Below are 23766 nucleotides of genomic sequence, written 5' to 3'. Positions count from 1 at the left end.
CACCAGGACTAGGCCCTGGGTGTCCTGCTTCAGGTTCAGAGCTTGGGATGCAGAGCTTGTCCCCAGAGCAGGAGCTGCAGGGCCTGCTCTCCAAGCTGCCTGCACTTTCACAGATGGATGTCAGGTGCCTCCCAAGCTGGAATACGTGGAAATGGGTAAAAATATTTGAACAAGTGAGTACAGTTGGCGAAAAGTAAAGTCTTTTTAAACAGCTTTGGAATGATTAGAGAAGGGACTTGGGGACCCCTCCAACAGTGGTCTGCATAGAAGATCTTTTGTAAGCACTGATTTATTTTTCTGCTGAGGGGCCAGCCTCAGGCAGAATTGGGAAATAGGCAGCTTGATATGATGCAGTGATTTTCTAACCCTTTCCCCATGTCCCTTGTAAAACTATAGGACTCTTCCTTCAAATAGAAGCATAAGAGGAAGCCCAATATGTAAAACCGATCCAAGTGGTTGAAGCAGGGGTGGGAGGCCCAGGTTCTGCTCACTTGACTCTCACATTCTTTCCTTGCACTTCATCTTCCACCTCCACCATCCACTAATTACAGGGCTCCTCCGGAGGCCCAGCCCTTGTGCTAGGTTTGGAAACCACCATTGCCGTGAAAAGCCAGTGTTTTGGATTCAGGCAACCCTGTGTTAGTTACCATGGGCAAGCCCCTTCACCACTGAGCCTGACTTTCTTTTCTTGTCAATTGAGGATTAAGTCTCAAAGATTTTTGCATGTAAATCTTAATATATAACTGGGCCTTAGCAGATACTCTGTAAACATTGATTCCTATCTCTCTTTTCTTCTCCCTTCCCTTTTGCCCCGAGATGGCCTCTCCCTCTTCAGGAGCCCTGGGACCTAGCATTCTTCAGACGTGCTCAGCTCTGCAGGAAAACTATGAGTCACTTATATTCCAGTGCCAGGTCAGGTCAGCCTGTCTTGCCCAAGAGCATTTCCATTGGCAGTTCAGATTCTAGCAAAAAAAGCTCGATTCCTGCCTCTTGGATATTCAGTTAGTTGAGAACTGGCTCAAACAATTGACATTCAAGGGAACTGTATTGAGGGACCTTGTAATCATTCACTTATTAAGACCAGCAGTTGGCCTTCTATCTCCAGTTAAGTTGAGCACTGGTCTAGGCACTTATATAACAATATAGTATATATATTCCTTAAAATCCTCATATTCTGCATAATTGGATTAAAAAAACAAGCATGACTTATAGGAAAAGCAGGGTTATGAGCATATCCCCCAAAACCTATTTGACTTTGTAACCAGGACATTAACAAAAGCAAAAGAAACAAGAAAAGATAAAGAAATACCACTCTAAAAAGGACTTTACCTTTAAAAATGGTTGAAGATGGCTTGATGGATTGTAAGGAAAAGTTGTTGAATTTTGGAGACAAGGATACAATGAAGTAAGATCATAGGCAGCAGTACAAAAAGAAAAGCCACATGCTTTCTGAACCAAGAACCACATGTCCGTCTGAGCTGAGAACTCTGTGACTTGTTGTGTTCTGTGTTTGAGTACATTTTTTTTAAGCTGCTAGTTCTTGATTGTACAAAATATTAGCTTTCTAGGAAAATTGCATGTGAAAGCAATACAACTTTTAATTGTGCTGATGTCATTTTCCTATCTGCCGGTCCTGTACAAGCAGTTCATGTTACAGTGACATATTCTGTAGTAGGTCAGACTGTTTCTAGATATCAATGGCCTAAACGCCAGACACAGAACACAGGGGGATGCAGGTGAATAAGGCTCCGTTCCTGTCTTCAAAAAACTCGTGGTCTCGTGTGAGACATGAGAATGAGCTCAAATAGCTGTAGTACAAATGCTGTACGAAGGGGGACAGGAAATAATTTGTATGATTGTGGAGTAAGGTTAGGAGGCAAAAGCTTTTAGGTGGGTAGAACTGGCAGGATTTCAGCAGGCAAGGAGGGAGGGCACACAGAAGAGAACAAGTAGAGGCTTGGGGACTGGAAAACACTGGACATATTTGGGGGACTAGCATATTGTGGGGGATCCATTTGGGGGCTGGGGCCAATTCAGAACATAAGGGAGCAGTTAAGACAAGGACGAAAATGGAGATTGGCCTCAGAGTGGGGGAGGCCTTGGCTATGGAGATGGGGGCACCGTGGAAGGATTTTGAGCAGGTAACTGATGTGATCAGAGCCCGTCTTTCAAGAAGCTCCTTCTGGCAGCCTATGCTGGGTGCGATGGTGGGAGCAGAGTGTAGTTCGGAGGTATTGCAGTTGTCACTGTGAGAGATGAGAGGACCCTGGCTGGACTGTTACAGTGACACACAGTGGCATGGGGTGTGCAGGGAGGACACTACACCACAGACATTTTAGGGACAGAATCTGAAGTATTTGTTAACTGAATGATGGTGCAGGGCTCTGGTGATACCTGTTTAATGATGACATATTTACTGTTTGCAGTGATGCTAGCTGTCATCATTGAGTCCTGTAAAAATTATATTAAGCTAAAACTAACTGTAAAAATCAGTATATCTGTTTCTTTCCCTTCCTTTCTCTCTCACTTCTTTCCCTTCTTCCTTCCCTCCTTCCCTCTCTCCTACTAGGTGCTTTGTGGTAACTTTTCATTCAAAGTGTTTTCTGTCCCTTACAAAGCTGACAGAGTTGTCAAGAGGTTTCACCCACTCAACCCACATTACTTGACACACAGTTACTTGCATTACAAAGCACTGCATGAGGAGCTCTTGGTAATAAAGGGGTGACTCAAACACAGATCCTCCTCTCCAAAGTCACATCTATGCTGTTGAATGTTGAACCACATGACTACATTACTAAATAAAAACTAAAATTAAAAGAAAAACAGGGAGGGAGGTGATAGAATAGATAGAAAAAGTATTGGAATATTTATTTTTAAAAGTCACATGCCCAAATAACAGGGTAAAGACGAGTGTTATTTATTAACCTACAGAAGTGTGAACAGAATGTGATTTTAAAAATACAATTACATTTTCTCAGTATTGCAAAGTTCCAGAAACTCTACCTGGAGCTTTATGTAACTGTTTCAGTTGTCATAAGAACCTTATGAGAAAGATGATATTACCCCCCTTTTTTTTTTAATGGGGAAACTGAAGTTTCAGAAAGTCAAGTAACTTATCCAGATGTCACACAACTAATAAATCATGAAGCTAAGGTCCACATTCAAGCTTGCCTGTATCCTAAATTAATAATCTTTCTATCACGTCATCCACATCATCTCTTCTGGCATCCTTCTCTTCTGTCTTCCTTGTTCACCTCAAAGCTGTGAATCTTATCAACGACGGATGTGACATCCCATGACAGTAGAATTGCTGCAAACAGCATGTGGGCATTTGAAACTCACCAGCAAGAAGCACTGTGTTCTGACTCACTTTGAAAGCATAACCAGTAAAATCAGGTATTAATTTTAAAAATTTATGTTCAACCTCAGGCCTTACTTTTTGGGTTGGAGCCAGTCCAACAACTAAAGAAAAATTAGGAAGGCATGACCTCTGGTGGAAAGACAGAAAACTTCATATGATTTTACTGGAGAGTTTCTCCTCAAACCACCTCTTTTTAGACTGGAATTATGGAATTTTTCATCTGAAAGTTACTCTCATAACAAGACTTGGGTCTGTGTACAGAATGTCATTTTTGTCACTATCTTAAAAATGGTATTTTTGCATCTCCCAATCGTAGTACACCTGAGTCCTTTAATAACCTTTCTCAAGTCGGAACCATCTTTAAAAAAAAAAATTGTCCTCTCGTCTTTTTGCCACTTCACTATAAAACCCAAACTGGACTTTTGGAAGGGACACAATATAAATACAGCTGTCTGCATTTAATCTATCGTCTCTAAATTCAACTCTGGGACCATTGATAGCTTTGGAAATTGTATACCTCTATTCAAACTGTGATCTTTGGTTTTGAGAACTGAGCTGTAATTGTGCCCATCACTGCAGGTTTATTGCTTGGCTGCCAAGTCAGCTCCACACTTGATACTCACTGACCCATATATGTGCTCCCAAGCAAAGTGTGGTATGAGTGCCAACTGTCCTTAAGGATTCGGCTGGTGATGCAATCACTTTGTCTATGCTTGAGATTGAATAGAGGACAAAAATCAGTCCCTATCTGATGGGTAGAGGCCCTGAAAAAATAGCAGAAATCTAGCACAAATACATCATTTTCTTTCAAACTAAATGAATACCTGGGTGGTTGGAGATGAATGAATTCCCCAGTTGTGCAGAATGAGACTGTCACATCCCTCCTGAATCTCAATTACTATCATGTTTCCAAAAGCCCGCTAAAGTTGTCTTTCCTGATTTGAAGAGTAGCCAATCTCAGCTCTTCAAGATCTTAGAGAATTACTGAGACAGTAAATTCCTTCCTCTGACTTGACAGCTTTGCCTTTCCTGATTTCATGCAGTTAAACTTTCTGCTTTGAAATTGAGAGAGAGGCAGTCTCAATTTTTAAAAGCATTTCAACATTGCTAGTTTTAAACACATGTCTCCTTGGAGATTATGCTTCCATCCTTGAGGGGTGAGACATGGGAACCTGCATTTTTAACAAGCCTCTCGGTTTGAGACCCTCATATGAAGTAGACAGTTCCAGATTGAGAGTCAAGGACTTGGGTTCTATTTCTGGCACCTGTGCCAGGTTCAGTGCTGTGTCACCTTTGCTTTTTGGGCCTTAGCAACCTCATACGTACCATGGCAGTTGGAATAAATAACCTTGAAAGTCAGTTCTGGCTCCAGTGACCTCCAATTTATTCATTCTTTGTGTGGGGAACACATATATAACTGAAACTTCATTCTCTGGAGACCAAGACTTAGCGAATTTGTAACTTATTCAAACAACATCCTTTAATACTATGAAATTAAACAAACTCTTATTTCTCCCTTAGTAGCCATCATTTGGTTAATAATTTCTGGCTAGAATGTTTGAATGCCACACTGTTCATCCACTGACTTGCTCCATTTTTAGATGGTTGGGGGAAAGTAAATGAAAGAAGCCATCTCTCAAAATATGACTTTCCCATGTCAGCATTATGAGACTCATCTTTGACTTTGTCTAAGAATTTTTTTTTTTTTTTTTTTTTTTTGAGATGGAGTCTCGCTCTGTCACCCAGGCTGGAGTGCAGTGGCACAATCTCAGCTCACTGCAAACTCCACCTCCTGGGTTCACACCATTCTCCTGCCTCAGCCTCCCGAGTAGCTAGGACTACAGGCGCCCGCCACCATGCCTGGGTAATTTTTTGTATTTTTTTTAGTAGAGACGGGGTTTCACCGTGATAGCCAGGATGGTCTCAATCTCCTGACCTTGTGATCCGCCCGCCTTGGCCTCCCAAAGTGCTGGGATTACAGGCATGAGCCACCGCGCCCAGCCAAGGCTTTTTTTTATTGAGCAGGCATGGATTTAAAAACACTGCAGCTTTGCCCTCTTTTAAATGATCTACCCGTGCTTTTAAACTGCAAATTTCTACTTCTGCAGAGGGCTTTGGCTGGTTATTTTAAGTCTGATTTCTTTTGATCTGAACATTTTCAAGCTCAAACAATAAAGTATGTTTTTACCCAGATACTGAAAGCAATTATCAGGTAGGCAATTCTGTCTCAGTAGATTCAGCTCTTTATTAGTCTGTTAGCCTGTCAGTATTTTTTTTTTTCGTGTCTGTTATCCTTGGAAAAACTCATTTGATCCCTTAGTCCTTTCTTAAATTACAGGGATGGGTGTAGCTGTACTAATCTGAACTTCTGGATGTATCGAACATTCCAGCTTTATACGATGGAAATACTTCTAAGACTTACTAACGTACTCATTATTTTTCGAAATAGTATGTTTTTAGGATATTACTGATTTGTTATTTGAAAACTAGATTGAGGAAATTAGTATTTGAAATAACATTTACTTATTTAAATGAAGGCAAAAACAGTAGAAGCAGGAGGTCATTGTTAATAAGCCATGTGGAAAATTGATGAATAGCTATTAAGCCCTTGGTTATTGACACTTAAAGACAAGTTATTTTCTGGCAAGGATGTGTGTTTATTTTGCTGGCATAGGTAAGGAAAGAAGGGAATCTTATCAGTAACCCAGGCAGTCTGGCTATAACCATCATAGATTCCTCCCAATAGAGCACAGGTTACATTTTGAGCCCTTTCTCCCGCCTTGCAACAAATTGACAACTTGATGGGGAAAAAAATGATCCCTCTGTCTTTCCTTCAAAAGAATTGTGTGTGCTCAGATTAGTTTCAGTCTGGTTTAGGCCAGAGAACTAGGTGGATACTTGGTATACTCGACTAGTTACTTAGGGCTAGGAGCCTCAGCCTCCACATCCCTACAATGAGAATTCTAGAGCTCTTCCTCAAGAACTTATAGGGAACAAATGGGAAAATGATTGTGGCCATTCTCTGGAGACTGCAAAGCATCGTACAATATATAGATTGTTTATTTTGACTTGATTGAAGACAGGTTAAAAAATTTTCTTTTTATTAATCATCTGAGCTCCTAAAGTCTTCAATGTATTTAATCACTTGTAGTCGGAATGAAATAGTCTTGAAGGAAGAGTAGTGTCTCAGCCTCATAACATCAAAGACTGTTTCCTCTGACTTCTTTTTCTTTTATTCCTGGAACCTGAAGCTTTATTCATTAAAAAAAAAAAAAAAAAAAAATAGCTGCAGGAAGTGCAAGCAGACAACTCTGCCTTGCAAAGAGCTCCTGAATATGCATTGGGAACCCATTGTCAGCCATGTTGCTTGCCAAGACAAAGCATCTTTCAGTGTTGGCTCAACCTAGATGATCCCTTCAGCTCCTAAATTATCAGGAGGATTTTCTCAGGGAAACTAAACAGAAAAGTTATAAGTCACTGGGTGGAACCTCAAAGTAAATAGGCCTGGGACTGATGCTTTTAATGTAGTCTTATCACATTTTAGCCCGTTGATCAGCTTGTTTCCCCAAAGATTTTATTCTAGGATTGTAAGACTTCCAAGACCAGCTAGAAACTCTTAGTAAATGAGTAGAGTGTGGATGCCATCTCCTGGCAGTTTTTGGGAATGGCTTAGTAAGGAATCCATTTATTTATAGGTTCTCCACTTACGCATCAAGGGAAAAAATACATGGTTTTAATCTTTAAATTAGGTATTAGATTTTGATCTTAGATCACACTATAGTTATATAGTAACTTTTCTCCTGCTTCCCTGATGAGGTTGTTGACTAAAAATTGGTGCTTTGGAGAATGTCCTACAGCTAAATTATCCTCAAAGAACAAGAGGAGACGTGTCTGTGTAGTTACAGTATAGTTCATTAACAAGCCCCTAGCTTCTCCTTCATCTCTTCTGAGCATGTGATGTGATTCCCCTGCTTGCAGGTATAGAGGATCTGGAGTCTTTCATCATGTCTCACAATGACAGTGTTGTCAGTCTAAGTATATCACCTGACAGTTTCATCCACTATAAAGATAGAGTTTATTTCAGAAAACTCTGTCATTAGGCTACACCATCTATTTACTGATTCAGCTTACTCTGCTGAACTTCTCTTATGTTAGGGTGGGAGATACACAAGTCATCAGAGGACACTGACAGGTAAACACATAATTGATAATTAGTGTAAACACTACACTAAAAAAAGTACAGGCCGGGCATGGTGGCTCACGCCTATAATCCCAGCAGCTTGGGAGGCCAAAGTGGGCGGATCATTTGAGGTCAGGAGTTTGAGACTAGCCTGACCAACATGGTGAAACCTTGTCTTTACTAAAAATACAAAAATTAGCTGGGCGTGGTGGCGCACATCTGTAGTCCCAGCTACTCGGGAGGCTGAGGCAGGAGAATTGCTTGAACCTGGGAGGCAGAGGTTGCAGTGAGCCAAGATCGTACCACTGCACTCCAGCCTGGGCAACAGAGTGAGACTCCATCTCCAAAAAAATAAAAAAGCAAAAAAAAACAAAACACGCACACACACAAAATAAAGTATGGACAAAGGTGATTGAATGAAGAAACTAAACATATCATTTAGAATTATTTCTGTACAATTTAGAGGAATAGAGACAGAATAATCCTCAATAGAGGCTGAAAGAGAAACTTTGTTTTGGTCTTTAAATTTGGCTTGAGGCTTTTATGTCTAAGTAAGGTCTGTTTGAACAAATCTCCACTCTGAAGGTTGGTTCCTGGAGTGAGTTCTTTTTTTTAATCCACCCTCCCCAACCTTAGTCCCCATTGTTCTCTTTGGAATTTAAGGAAGAAATGCCTGTATCTGAAGAATATATGGATTTTCACCTCTCCAAAGCTTTCCAGAGGTCTTAAAATGTCCCTTGGGAAATGAGGAGAATTGAGATAACAACAAAGCAAGAAATAATCGGGAAGATGCTAGCTGTAAACGCACAGAAAAGCAAGCTTGCTGATCTGCGAAGGCTAATGAACTCTTTTTGAGAATTGTTCTCAGATCTAGTTTTATAAGACGTATAATGGATCTATAACATTGTGGGAAAGAGCAAGTAATCCCTTACCATTAGCTTAGGCTTCCAGGCTCCTCATGGCCAGTTGTCCATATGAAATGTAATGTCATCAAGAATTATAACAGACATGAGTCTGTCTGTCCCTGCTTTACACCCCCCACCCACCACAGTTCCAGAAACAAGAATTACTTTGCTGTGGTAGTTCACTTGGGAGGTGACACAAAGAAACAGGAGTGAGGGAATACAGCAATTGAGACAGAAGGGAGACAAGCCAATAAGGATTCTGTCTGTTAACAAGCTATTGAGTGGGTTCATCTGAGAGGTTGTATAGAACCCAAGGTAGAATCGCCCACAGAGTCTGGGGAAGCTAGGGCATTTATCTACTGATTCTGCCCCACTGGTTGACAGTTGCCCCAATGGTGTCAGTTCTCTTGCATTAACTCCCCTACACTTCCTGGCAGTGGCTGGAGAGAGAATGCCCTTAGGCAAAGGGGCAGAGTCACTGGCACTTGAGGAGAGGGGCTGGGAACATCTGGGGGACTGCCTGTCACAGCTGCAAGTGAACCCAGGGATGGGCTGGGGACACAGGGCAGGATATCAGCAAAGTCACATGCATGTGTGCGTGCGCGCGCGCACACACACACACACACACACACACACACACACACACACACACACACACACACACACACACACGCTTACTCATATATTAGGAAAAATGTAAATTCAAGTGAGGTCTGTAATAATAATAAGGAACTATTATGAATTTTGTTTAGATATGAGAATGGTGGTTATACTTAAAAAGTCTTTAGACAAATGTCTTTGTCTAATTGAGAAAGTGGTGTTTATGGGTAAAATGATAGGTTGTCTGGGATTTACCTTAACATATCATGCCAAAAAAATGGGATAAATGAAATAAGAATGGCAAACATAATTGTTGAAGTAGAATGGCAAACATAATTGTTGAAGTTAGGTGATGGATACATGGGAATTTATTATACTATTATATCTACTATTGTATATGTTTGAAAATTTCTAAAGTAAACAGTAAAATAAGTTAGTAAACTTGTCTAAAGTAAGACAGGGTCTTGTTTGACTAGCCAGTGATAGTTTGTAAGTCCTTTAGAGGAGGCTTCTTTATATAAATTGGGATCTTTTTTAAGCTAATTTAGCAAATTCAAATGTGTAATGTAGATCACCGATTCAGGGTCTCTTTTACATGGATAGTGACACCTTTTTTTAGGGTGCTGGTCACAAGGAGCATTATCTCTTATCACAGTTTGATGGATACCAGTTTTTGTTTTTAGAGAAGACACAGAATTCTTTCTTTCTCCATGTCCCAGTGTACCTGATAAGAGTTTTGTACAAAGACAAAATGTGACTGTAATAGATACTGCTGTGTCTGTAAAGGGAAAGGACTTTCTTGCTTTAGAGTTCAATAAAAGTTTCTGGCCTTGTGGTTAGTATGTTTTTGGCAGTCATATTCCTGGCTACCTCCACCTGCCTTCTCAACCTAGTAGTATAAACTTAGGGGGTATGACCTTCAAATTAAGGCTCTGATGTTGGGTTAAAATAACAAATTAGACTACGCATCTGAATATGTGGGAATATTTTCAGAGTTTGTTCTGGGAGCCTGAAAGAATTTCAAGGATGCTGTTGTGATTAAAACACTTGTGGAATGTTCTTTGAAAGTTGTCCAAGAGCTAAGTGTGCAACACATACGCACATGCACACGTGTGCACGCACATAGCTGTGTCTCAGCACTAAGTATCTTTTTATAATGTCATTTATAATCGTCTCTTTCCTATGATCCTTGACCCATTTGCTCATATACTTTATTCCCCAGAGATGACTAAAGTCAGTTTTTAATCTGCTCTAGAAATCTGTTTACTCCAAAGTCATTTTCGGATGGAGAAATAAATTTCTACTTACTGTTTCCTATACTGTTTGTGTGGCAGTTCTAAAGGCCCAAGGTATTACATTGTTTATTCTCTCCTAGGAAAGCCCATTTAATGCAGGAAAGCAGCATAGGATCAATCTGAATTTGCATCCCAGGTCAGCTATCATGGCCATAAACAATTTATTTGGCTGCTATTTTTTTCATTTCCTTATCTGTAAAATGGGGACACTAGGCTGGGCATGGTGGCTCACGCCTGTAATCCCAGCACTTTGGGAGGCCTAGGCAGGCGGATCACGAGGTCAAAAGATCCAGACCATTCTGGCCAATATGGTGAAACCCCATCTCTACTAAAAATACAAAAATTAGCCAGACGTGATGGTGCGCGCCTGTAGTCCCAGCTACTTGGGAGGCTGAGATAGGAGAATCGCTTGAACCAGGGAGATGGAGGTTGCAGTGAGCCGAGATTGCGCCACTGCACTCCAGCCTGGGGACAGAGCGAGACTCCATCTCAAAAAAAAAAAAAGTTGTCGGGGACACTATTGCCCACTTGAAAGGGCCAAGAAGATTGAACGAGATGACGCAGGTAAAGCATTCGGCCTGTGCCGTACCACATGTTAGTGGCATGGATGTTTGTGCCCTTCTCAGAGTCCTTGTCGTGGGATGTATGTACTTCAAACGTGTACTATCAATTCAGCTCTTCTTTTGCTGTTATGTGTGTCATTGCTCGTGCTAGTTACCTCTTTGTAAAATTGGTGAAGTCGGCTGGAGGATGTCATGGCAGCGGGGCTGCAGGTTACAAATGACATAGAGTAGGCCAGATGAGAAGGAAGGGCAGCATCCAGCCTTTGGGCATGATGCTCAGATTATGGTCTTCTTACAGCCACTGCAACTGGGCCCACACTGGATGGTCATAGGTGGCTGTAGAAGTCTACGTTATAGTTGTCTGTCTTAAGTAGTAGGTTCTTGGGATGGGCAGCCACCTCGGAAGACATCTATACTGAGACTCCATCCCTGCTGAAGATTCTGATTGAGCCTCTCTTGGGATAGGAAAGGTACTGCCTCCACAGGCAGCATTGGTAGAAAATTCTGCTGGATGGATGAGTTTACAACATTACACTGAAAACTTCTCTCTATATATTCTACTTAGTGAAACCATATAGGCAAATTCCATTTCTTCTTTACTAGCACAGCTTATCAGATATTTGAAGATGGCTCTCATAGCCTTTTTGAATTTTCCATTTTTCAGGCTAAATAATTTTCACTCCTCCTCTTCCTCTTCTGCATTTTGGCTAGGACCTTATTCATTTCATTCAGTGCTATTATCTCAATTTCTAATCATATGTTGATTCGTGTGTGATTATCTGATTAGTGTGGGAGCTGTTCATGCAGCATATTCCCCATTCTCCCAGCATGTGGTAGAATCGTGCTTTCTTTCATGGGTGTGGATGGGACCATGTGACTAGTTTTGACCAATGATTTGTGTATGAAAATGATGTATGTCATTTGCATGCCAGAGCATTTAACTGCCAAAAAGAGAACTCCCAGAGCCTTCTATTCCTCCAGCAGAGTGACTGTGAAGTTCTTTCTAGACATGGCTTGCTCTACCCATCTGGGTCCTCAATTAAGGAAAGAAAAGCACCCCCAATCCCTCCCGCCCCACTCACCCTTGATGGCCATCTAGTGTGAATGAAAAATAAAACTTGGTTGTTTTGAGTCACTGAGATATTAGCTTTGTTACTCAGCATAACTTCACCTGCCCTGATTGGTAGAATTAACATTTGGCTTTCTCACTAAATAATCAGCATTGTGCAGTGGGGGTGGTGTATGTTTCTCTTCACCTTTGTCTCTTCGGTGTCTAGCACAGTACTGGCTCATAGGAGATGCTCATACTTACTGTGTGAATAAGTAAAATCTGAGTTTTGAATCCTATCTTTATCCTTGTTGCAATTTCTTAGACTTGGCCTACTTTATTATTTTTCTTCCAAAATGTAGACTTCCCCCCTTCTCCTCCCCAATTAAACACAGCTTTCCAGTTTCGGAGTAATTAAGTAGTTCGGAGTAATTAAGTAGTTGACATACACATCTCAGTGTGAGAAAGGAATGGAAACTGGACCCAGCTGGGTCCTGGGCAAAGGGTCAGTGATGGGGTCCAGTTGACTTCATTCAGAGCATCTCCATCACAAGCTTATGGGTTCTTGTGAAGATCAGGAGAGCATCCGTGTGGTCATCCCTGATATATTTCTGTATCCTTGTGTAGCTGTTTGACACCACTACTCTTGCTTTTCACTTTTTTTTTTTTTTTTGGCCTTTCAAGAATGAGCCTTCTGAAGTGAACATTCTTATAAATTGTCAGTCTGTAACTTTGTACCCTATTGTGACTTTGGGAAGCTGCTAGGTAGGGCTAATAAGACTCTCTATTGGGTCTTGCCAGTAAGTTCTGAATGGCAAAAACCATGAGTTCTTAAACTATCCTAAGTACTGAAAAGAAAGGTCAGGACTTATTTGATGGGAAAAAATATATTGATAATATATCAATATGTGTATGCATGTGCCAACAAACCCTGTTTACTGATTACCAACTAAGCACAAAACTACACACTAAGAAACGTGTTGTGCATTTTCTGATTTTATTCCCGTGGCCACCCAACAAACTTGCACCAGTTGTTATTCTACAATTTCGTTTAGGGAAACCAAGGCCCACAGTGGTTGATGTTCATAAATGAATTGGACTGGAATCCAGGTCTAACTCATGTTCATTCTGTTTAAAATAGCTTAGTAGACTTTGACAAAGCCCACCAATTTTTAAGACCTTCAGTTTTAATTTTTAAGAAAGAAAATAATGGAAGATTAGAGAGGCATTTTTTTCTTCCCGTCTTTTAGATTATTAGAAAACACTTTTATGCACGTATGCTGACAGGCTTTCATATTATATTGTGCAGCAAATTCCATAATCCTAGGTTATGGTTAATGAGGTATTCAGGTTGATTGAAACAAATGGTATACACAAAAAGCAGGTGCCTTCTAATCTAAAGTCTATACTAGCAATGCAGCAAAAGAATCTTGAACACAAGGAGGTTATAGATGTCGCCTAAGATAGGATCTTTCATTTGTGACGACTTTTCATGAGTTACTATGCCAGATGCTTCACGGTTGACCCTTGAACAACACAGGTTTGAGCTGCACAGGTCCACTTATAGGTGGCTGTTTTTCAGTCAAATGCAGATTGAAAATATACTATTTGCAGGATATGAAACCCACTTATACAGAGGACCAACTTCTTGTATAAGTGGATTCCACAAGGTCAGCTATGGAACTTGAGTATGGACACATTTCAGCATATGTAGGAGCTCCTGGGACCAAGGGACGATTGTATATTGTTGTCTTGTTTAGGAGGAAAGATACACCATGAACACAGCCCACAATGACAGTAGGTGTCGAAGGTGCTAACTCAGTTCAGGTCAAGACCCTCCACTAGGATGTACAGGTTGTTCATTCCATGGGGTTCCTGGGTGAGAGGACAAGAAAGAGCTGGAATCCAGCCTGCCCTCTGCCTGCCACCCTGTGTGTCGTGCCACACGATGGCATCCACTCAGAGGAAGCAGCCTTGACTAGCAGCAGTCTTGGTACAGCCAGGGGAGAGAATACTTCATTCATTTCCCTTCATCTAACATGTTTTGTGTGCCTTGCATGTGCTAGAGGCTTTAAATAGATTATCTTGTTTAATTAAATCTTTAAAATAACTCCGTGGAATCTGTGTTATTTGCTCTTCCAGTTTTATGTGTGGTAGGAAAAGGAACGGACATATGGGGAAAATGAGCTAAATACGATGCGCTTAGACACTTCATAGCAATCCTGTAAGGGTGGGTTTTTATACGCATTTACTTACTTTTCATCAGTTTGTTTGTTTTTTAATAGATAAGGAATTGGAAGCTCAGAGAGGTTAAGTAATTTGTCAGCCTCACTTAAATAGTAAATGACAAGCCCAGGATCCAAGCCCAAGCCTGTCTTGAGTCCAGTGTTCTTGCATACATATCAGTGTCAAAATGGGGAAGTATTAAGAAAGACTCCTTTGGAGAGACATCTTTTGAATCAGCCCTATTACTATATATATATTCTGGTCAATAGGGCATTGCCATTACCATACGTGAATTAATCAGTTTTCTAAAGAAAATTATATGCAGTTGTCTCAAATTATGCAAAATAAAGCAGACTCTTTGACATATAAAACATATTATCATAATTGTGAGTACTAATAACTCAGAATATTATTGAAAAACTGGAAAGCTCCGTTTTTGTCTTCTGTATTTCCAGGGTCTTACAGTCTATTTGGGAATACTAATGGCCCTATCAAGGCAGACCAGGCCCATTCTTCTTTATGATAAATGTGGATGGTCAGGCATGTTCTGCCAGTTGTCCCAGGTCCCACTAAAGATTTTACCAATAAAAATGCAAAACTGGCACATTGCCCTGAGACCTCTGCTACTTCCCTCTTAAGCCATTGTGCATTGTCGTGGGGAAATCAGGACGTATGTGCCATTCTGGTCTTTGCGCAAATGTTGGAATGCACCAATGCTGGTAATCTGTCACTCAGGCTGTATGAACCCAAATGAGTGATTTCTCCTCTTGGAACCAATTTTTTCTCCAGATAGATGATTTCTGGGCATGAACAAGGAAAGGCCTAAAATCTTTTCCAACTGGAGTCATTAAGAATTTCATGGATTAGTGAGTTTCTTAGAAAAAGGTAGCCATGCCCACATCTCAGATGTTTCTCAGAATGTCGAGTAAGCTTGACAAAAATACTTCCGCCCTGGAAACATGAACCATAATATTTTTATAGGAAGGTTTTATATTGTTTATTGTCAACCAAGGAGACTTACCCTGGGGGATGCATCAGAATGAAAGAAGGACTTTGTCAACATCATCCCACCGTGTTCCCTTCCTGCCATTAAAACCCACTGCCGGAATAAGGCACTGTTTGTTACTGGTATATGCTACGTGAGTTGGAGCCAAAAAAGGAAACTCTTTTATATGAAACAATGAATATTACTGAGATATTCAGGCATATATATATATATAGTCAAAGGTATATAAAAAGATTAAATTTATCTAATTTTGTAACTTTAAGACATAAAAATTTTACTTCTTTTATAAACCTTCCTCCCTTCAACGTATGTAAGTGTGTGTGTGTGTGTTTTAAAGAAATCTATACAAGTACTATTTTGACTTATCTACTTAGTATTTCTTGAACTCTATTTGAGTTTTCACAGACTTACTGGGGTGGGGTTGTAAAGACAACAAGAAATGATACTTAGTTTTTGTGCTCTAGTATTAGCAATCTGGCTTTATATGTTTGCATGATGAAGGTTTGCAGTTTCAATTTAGTGGAATATGATATAGTTTTATTCACTAGAACATAAAGAAGTCAGGGACAGAGTTCTATTTTTCACTTGATATTCTAAAGATAATCAGCAAATAACTGAAAGCATGACATGAAACACATTCCTTAAACTTAGGACCTGAGTATCTATATAAAAGGGTACTATTAAGATATTCTTAAGTAAAAACTCTGAAATATATCAAAACCAAGAAATGGAGAATTACAGGAAAGGAGGTCGGGTGGCAGTTTTACTTAAGAACAAGCATATGCCAGTGCCTCCGTGAAAAGAAGAGACCCACCCAAGGGAATAGCTGTCCTCTATCCTTCCTTTTTTGTTTTGCTGCTAACAAGCTCAGTGGTGTATGTGCATCTTCCTTCTGTTCCCACTCGTAGCTTTGGATAATCTAACAGCTAAACAGCCAGAGTCACTAGATCTTATCCTCCAGTAATTACACAAAAAACCTCGGATCATTGCAGAGATGGCACTTGTTGGAACTGATCCCTACAGCCAAAGCGTACAGTTGAAAATTTTCCCTCCTCTGCCTTTTTCCCTTCCAGCCCTGTGTTTTGGTTGCATGGCAACCCATCTGCCATGATAGCTGATGTCAGCTCATTTTCACTTAAACTTAGCCCAGGAAAGTTTTCAAGGAAGACATTTGGGCTTGTATAACGCTGGAGAAGGCTCGAGTTGTGTTACCATATCGTTTGTAAAATTGCAGACTAATGGGCTCAGGGAGGCTAAATGGAAATGTGGATGTAAGAAGGGATTAGCTTCTGGAACAGTGTGGCCCTAGGGGCTTTGTTTCTTATAGGGGCTTAGTAAATGTGTGTCTGCAATACTCTTTCTGCTGCTAAAGGGCTTTCTTCACTTTAAAAGGAATAAGAAGTGTTCAAAATTACCCTATCTCCTGAATATTAGAATTTAGCCAAATACTTGATGTTGACTCCTTTGAATAAAGGGTCAACATTTTAACGAGATGCATAAGCATCAGTTGGAAGGAAAGAGAACCTTTTATCACTGGCAGGAATTTTCTAGTGTATATATTGACAAGTGAAAACAGGTTAAAACTTCTTAAATCCAGCAGAGGGCAGAAGGGAGTTTTAGCTATGGCTTACCCAAGACTCTCCAAACAAAATTGTGACAATCCAAGGCAAAATTCAGTGGCACTTCTGTAGACAAATTATCTCTAGGTTTTTAATGCACAAGTTACCCTGATTATATAGACAAGTCTTAGCTGGTGGGCTCAAAGCCAGTTTTCTTCTGTCCAGGACAAAAGTATGTATAGGATTTTGAGTTAGTTACGCCTAAGAGGAGACAACAGTGTGGTACTCAAATAACAATATCACTTTAATAGATTTAGATCTTATTTACTAAACACAACACAGCATTTCACAGTATTTCTCATGTATATTTATGGTATTCTGAATGCTAGAATGAAAGGATGTTTGAAATAATGAAGAGTAAGCGATTTCATTATCAAATATATCTCACTGAAACTGACTGTTAGACATGTGAGTTCATAAAATAATGAAAATGATTTTCACAACCTAATCTGGAATCTGAGAAATCAGTTTTATCCTTTAAAGCAATAACCAAAACGTGGGGTGGTAGTATTTCTTTACATGGCAAAGATGAGGTTAATATTAAAACATAATGACATTTGAGAAATGGATCTTTGTCTTGGCGTTCATAAGAACTTTCAATCCAGATTAAGTGTGGCTTTAAAAAAAAAACACTTTAAAAAGGAAAAACATATTTTCCATGCTGAAGATGGCTTTTGTTTGGGTAGTAGGGAGTATTTTCTGTTTTGCTTGGATAGTATTTAGTGTAGTATGTTGGGTTTCTCGAATGCAGCCTCTGAAATGGAGTTAGGATGTTTATGAAGCAGCACCCTTGGGATCTACACCTGTCGAAGTGGGGAAGGAAGCAGATTCAAATAGGAGAAGCTGAGCTTCCCTGCAGGCGCATCATTTGCCACAGCCAACCCCACTGGGAACTCAGAGTTTGAGTGGCCATTCAGAGTATCCCAAGCTGGGACACTCCCACACCGATCAGTTATTGGATGTGCACCTGCAACCCCCATCCCAGCCACAGGACCTGACCTGGCTAAGACAGCCTTTTGCAGCTGAGACAAGCCTTAAGGGATAGCATTTAAGCAGCTGAGATAAGTTCTTTATTGAAGAGGGACCTGGATGCCATATCACAGTGCAGATAGTGTGAGAAACAGCCAAGAAGTCAGGTTTGCTGGATGTTCTTTCTGATGAATTGTTGACACTGTAATGTTGGCTAACTTACAGTTTTAAAAAGAAAATGATAACTTGCCATATTTCTGTGTGTAAAGAATTGTACTAAATAAAAGACTTTTTCATGGTTAATGTGGTTTGGAAAATAGGATTTTAAAGAGCATATTTTAATAAATTAGCGTTAAATTTTAAAGTATAATTGTCTTAGTTCATTCAGGCTGTTATGTCAAAGTACCTAGACTGAGAAGCTTATAAACAGCAGGGATTTATTTCTCACCACTCTGGATGTCAAGAAAGCCAAGATCAGGGTGCCTGCAGATTCATTGTCTGGTGAGGGACAGCTTCCTGCTTCACAGATGGCTGTCTTCTCGCTGTGTCCTCACATGGCAGAAGGGGTGAGGAAGCGCTCTGATGTTTCTTTTATAAGGGTACCAATCCCACTCAGGGCTCCACCCTCACGTCTGATCACCTACCAGAGGCCCCAGCTCCTAATACTATCACATTGAAAGTTGGGATTTCAACATGTGAGTGGGTCACAAACATTTAGAGTATAACAATAATAGTAACAAAACACGTGCATATGGTTTATTTGATTTGGGATTGTCCTATGAAGAGCAAACTGTGAATTATAATGAATAATGGAATATTCTAATAGATTGTGGTAGGTCTTTATGATCTTTGGGGAAACACTGTTAAATAAATCACAGGATGATGCTGATTGTCAGATAATCAAGCGTAAGCAAGTATATAATGAAGGAGGGAAAATGTATATGTTGTTTATGGAACAGTCATTTAAGTCTAGCCTTTATTTATGTTAATTCCATCTATTAATGCTATCCACCTATTCATGCATTTGTTCCTTTATCATTTAGTCATAGCTCCAGTTATGTTCCTACTGCATGCACGGAGTCTTCTGTGCCTGCTTAATATATGACACATGGTTCTCAAAAGGACTCACAATCTCATCAATAATCACATTTGTTAATATCACCACCAATTTAATCAGAAACGTATACAATTCGGGAAGATGTCACGCTCATGGTGCGGAGTTTTCTAAATTTAATTTTCTCTTAGAAGTTTCAGTTTTATCATTGGCAATAAATATTGTCAGTAGTTTCCTTGAAGCCAGGCTCATTTTGTTCATTTTTGAAGAAAATGTCTGCCAAATACCCAAATCTAAATAGCCATAGTTTTCCGTTGTTCTTTAACGTAAAAATGGTGTTCCATGAACAAAGAAGCTAGTTCAGCTCACAACTCAGTTACGTGAGCGCTTTTCCTGAAGGAAGATTTCCTATTTCAGTATGAGGAAGACAGGTTTTATGGTTATTTCCATTTCATCACACAGACTATTAGGAAGATAGTCTTTCTAATGGCTCAGAGGTTGAGATTCAATAAAATAACTTATTTTTCTTCTCCATCAAGGATTTTCTTAAGTAAAACTGGATTTTTTTTAAAAAATTGCTAATGCATGTCAGTGGTAAAGAACCTACTGACTGCCAGTACAGTTTGGCATCAATGTCTTGGCTGCCGCTAAGGCACTGGCAATTTTATCCTGCCTTGTTTTTGTGCCATTAGTACAATGGCAACACAGTAAAAAAGTCAAACAAGACTGGGCATGGTGGCGCATGCCTGTAATCCCAGCACTTGGGGAAGCTGAGGTAGGAGAATTGCTTGAGGCCAGGAATTTGAGACCAGCCTGGGCAACATAGCAAGACCCTGTCTCTTAAAAAAAAAAGTCAAACAATGTGTTAGTATTATTATAAAGAGAGTTATGAACTCATTACCCCTGAAAGTGTCTCCAGCCCACACTGAGAACCGCTGGTGCAACGAAGAGTGTAAGTGCAAAGAGCATGGAGAAAGAAAACCGCTTAGGCAAGAGATAAAAAAGGCCGAACTTCCTATGATGGCAGGAGAGATGGAGAACAGGGAAGGAAGTGAGAAACCCTGGCAGAGGTTCCATGGAAAAGATTTGGCAGTAGAAGGGCAGCAAAGAGTTGAAATGTACTGAGGTTTTCAGTCTGCATAACTGAGTGGATGGCAATTCCATTAACTGAGATGATGACTGGGGGAAGAGGGGCCCTGTTTTATTATTGAAAATGATACTGCTTTTCACTGAGAGAGAAAAATCTATCATAATTCTTGCATTTGGAAAAGGGTGGATTCTAGCACTAGTGAGAAAGTACTGTTGGCCAGGTCTGTGCAGCAGCCTGAGATTTGATTTAGTACTGATAATGAATTTTGGTTCTTGGAACATCAGAGCATTCTGTTTCATGCATGAGACTCTTATGTCTGTGTTTCCTATAATAGTGTTGTTTCTTCTTCTTTATTTCTAGGAATGGTGCAAAAGCTGGACCAAAAGCTTCCAGTGGCTAATGAATACCTGTTGCTCTCTGGAGGTGTCCGGGAAGGCGTGGTGGACCTGGACTTAGATGAGCTTAATGTCTATGCCCGGGGGACTGACTATGATATGGACTTTACCCTCTTGGTGCCAGCCCTCAAGCTGCATGACCGTAACCAGCCTGTGACACTCGACATGCGCCACTCAGCCTTGTGCCACTCTTGGCTGAGCCTGCGGCTCTTTGACGAGGGGACAATCAGTAAATGGAAAGACTGCTGCACCATTGTGGATCACATCAATGGTGCCACCAACTACTTCTTCTCACCTACCAAAGTGGCTGACTGGTTCTATGACTCTATCAGCATTGTCCTATCAGAAATACAGAAGAAACCCCAGCGAGGGATGCCAAAGGTGGAAAAGGTGGAAAAAAACGGGACCATCATCTCCATCATTCTGGGTGTAGGGAGTAGTCGCATGTTGTACGATATTGTCCCTGTGGTATCTTTCAAAGGTTGGCCTGCAGTGGCCCAGAGCTGGCTCATGGAGAACCACTTTTGGGATGGGAAGATTACTGAGGAAGAGGTCATCAGTGGGTTTTACTTGGTGCCTGCTTGCTCCTACAAGGGTAAGAAGGACAATGAATGGCGGCTGTCCTTTGCCAGGAGCGAGGTGCAGTTGAAGAAGTGCATCTCCAGCAGCCTCATGCAGGCCTATCAGGCCTGCAAAGCCATCATCATTAAACTGCTGTCCCGGCCCAAGGCTATTAGCCCCTATCACCTGCGGAGCATGATGCTCTGGGCCTGCGACAGACTTCCTGCCAATTACTTGGCTCAAGAAGACTATGCAGCCCACTTTTTGCTGGGCCTCATCGATGACCTGCAACACTGTCTGGTCAACAAGATGTGCCCCAATTATTTCATCCCTCAGTGCAACATGCTGGAACACCTGTCTGAGGAGACAGTCATGCTTCACGCCCGGAAGCTGTCCTCTGTGCGCTCAGACCCGGCAGAGCACTTGCGCACCGCCATTGAGCATGTCAAGGCAGCCAACCGGCTGACACTGGAGCTCCAGAGGCGAGGTAGCACCACCAGCATCCCCTCCCCACAGTCCGACGGAGGGGACCCCAACCAGCCTGATGACCGTTTGGCAAAAAAACTGCAGCAGCTAGTGACTGAGAACCCGGGAAAGTCAATCTCTGTCTTTATCAATCCTGACGATGTCACAAGGCCCCATTTCAGAATTGATGACAAATTTTTCTGAGTGTTAGCTGACTTTTTTTTTTCCTGATTCTTAAACTCTGATAATGTGTCGTGTGGTTTGTGATGCTATCTTTCTGTTTTTTACATATCCAGCCTAGATTGGATTTGTTAAGAACAAATTTTAAGTTTCCTGGTTCTGCAGGATGGTGCAGACTCTGAAACAGTATATTACTATTTCATATTCTGCCTCTGATTTCGTTGTTTACTTTTTGTAGTTATTGTCATGCTCTTTAGTTTGTTGGATTTTTTTTTTCTTTTTAAGGAGATCTTGAGCCATAGATGAAAATGCCCATGAATCCTCTTGCTTTTTTCTGTTTTATACTTGGTGCAAATTTGTTCATGGGTATGGGGAAACAAATATCTTTCTGATGCTTAACGATTCTATCGTATTATTTTTATTATTTTGTTTTTGTCTTTTTTCTTATGAGCTTTCACCACTACTGATATTTGAGAATCATATGAACCTGGGAACTACCTGGCATGTTAGCTGGATTTATTTATTTTGACCAGTGACCAGAGTAGTTTCCCCCCTTTTCCACCAAACAATGTAAACTTTGAAAGTGATGATACTACAAATTGTGTTTTGGAGCAACTTCATTGAATGTAATTGTCCTCAAATCAGAGAACACTGGGTGGTTTGAAGGGTGTGTTTGACAGTTTTCCAAACAGAATTAAGGTTTCCAAATGTTAGTTTTAGCATATGTAATTATTTGAAGCCTTATTTAAATCCTATTAAAAAACATACCATTATAATTATTATTTGCACTAATCTTTGCCATTGTCAGAATTGCAAAGTGTGTTTCAATATAAATTAACAAGCACTCTTGAAATTCTATCATTTTTTCATTTTGCCCATTTCTCTCGATCAGTGGAATGATTCTTTGCATTTGCTTAGTTCTCTTTCAATTGTGGGGTCCTGTTTTGCCCTCTTTGATATTCCTGGTTCCTGTCTTACTGAGAGAAGTTGTTAAAGCTTTATACATGTTGACTCCATCTAAAGCTGGGGCAAATATACACTTGATAAAGTAGGTGTGTCTTTGTATTTATTTTTTTGGGGGTCACAGAGGTAAGCTTCTTTGTAAAGTCTCTACTCTTCCTGAGAGTTTTGAGGAAAACTGGCAGGAAGAACTTATAATCCCCAAATAGAAGATACCATGTCTGTTCAAAAGCAGGTATTGCTATAGAGCAGGATCCAGGAAATATCTGTGGGTGGCAGCCTTGGTATAGAGGTGTCCTGTCTTCATGAATGAAGTTACTTGCCTGATTTAGGTGCTGGAAGGTATTGGCTCCCTGTTTTGGTGTGGACTCATGGCAAGCTGGTGTTTAAGAGGTCAGGAGGCCTGCTGATCTTTCAAAGGACACCCATGATGTCTGCTCATGGAAAGGTCAAGTAACGTGTTCATTTTGGTCTTGAATGTCCAAACTCATGGGTTGGATTTTGGCCAATTGAAATCAGACATATGCGATCTTGGGTTTTTGCATGGAAATTAATGTAATGCTTATAAATGAAAATGAAAACATTCAACCATCTAAGTCAAACACAAAAATAATAATAAAAAAAGAAACATACTGGCCTTGAAATTTTGTTGTTAGTTTGTAATCTGGGAATTATTTTCTTATTAGTATTATATTAGTATATTTTCTTATTAGTATACTAACAGCAATTTTCAATAAATACAGCCATGGGCTTGCTAGTGTCTTTCAGACCAGTTGTCCATACAGTGAACATCCAACATTCAGTCTTCCTCTTTCCCCAGTTTTACTACTAGTATCTATCCTCCACATCATTCTTGCCCTTCTCAGGAAATGATTTCATCCCTAGCACTGAAAACACGTCATAATTGGAAAAGCCGATATGCACAAACCATTTCCCTGGCCACAACATTAACAAGGGACACAGGATGTAAGCTGCTCCAGTCGGACATGCTCAGCATTCCAAATTGGAATGCCGAGACAGAAACATACGCTCTCCCTGGATATGGAGGAGAAAGCATTTGGATTCTTTTGCTACTAACAACTATCATGCAGTCTTTATTTACTTATGTATTTATTTATTTTTAATATACTTTAAGTTCTGGGTTACATGTGCAGAACGTGCAGTTTTGTTACATAAGTATATACGTGCCCTGGGTGGTTTGCTGCACCCATCAACCCATCACTAATGTTATCCCTCCCCCAGCCCCCTACCCACCGACAGGCCCCAATGTGTGATGTTCCCCTCTCTGT

The 23766-nt window shown here is 40.5% G+C and overlaps 1 protein-coding gene across 2 annotated transcripts in view; it reads left to right on the top strand.

Annotated features, from left to right (window-relative positions):
- Positions 1-23121, top strand: part of MB21D2 (Mab-21 domain containing 2) — a 122190-nt gene extending 99069 nt beyond the window's left edge. For both annotated transcript variants that reach the window (XM_054482724.2, XM_063662563.1), the window contains exon 2: positions 20277-23121. In XM_054482724.2, coding sequence (XP_054338699.1) covers positions 20277-21541 — 1265 coding nt within the window. In that variant the 3' untranslated portion in view covers positions 21542-23121. The remainder of the gene's footprint in view (positions 1-20276) is intronic.
- The last annotated feature ends 645 nt before the right edge of the window (positions 23122-23766 follow it).

This window comes from Pongo pygmaeus, chromosome 2 (assembly GCF_028885625.2).
Source record: "Pongo pygmaeus isolate AG05252 chromosome 2, NHGRI_mPonPyg2-v2.0_pri, whole genome shotgun sequence".
Lineage (NCBI taxonomy): Eukaryota > Metazoa > Chordata > Mammalia > Primates > Hominidae > Pongo > Pongo pygmaeus.
This window is presented reverse-complemented; position numbering and strand designations above follow the sequence as displayed.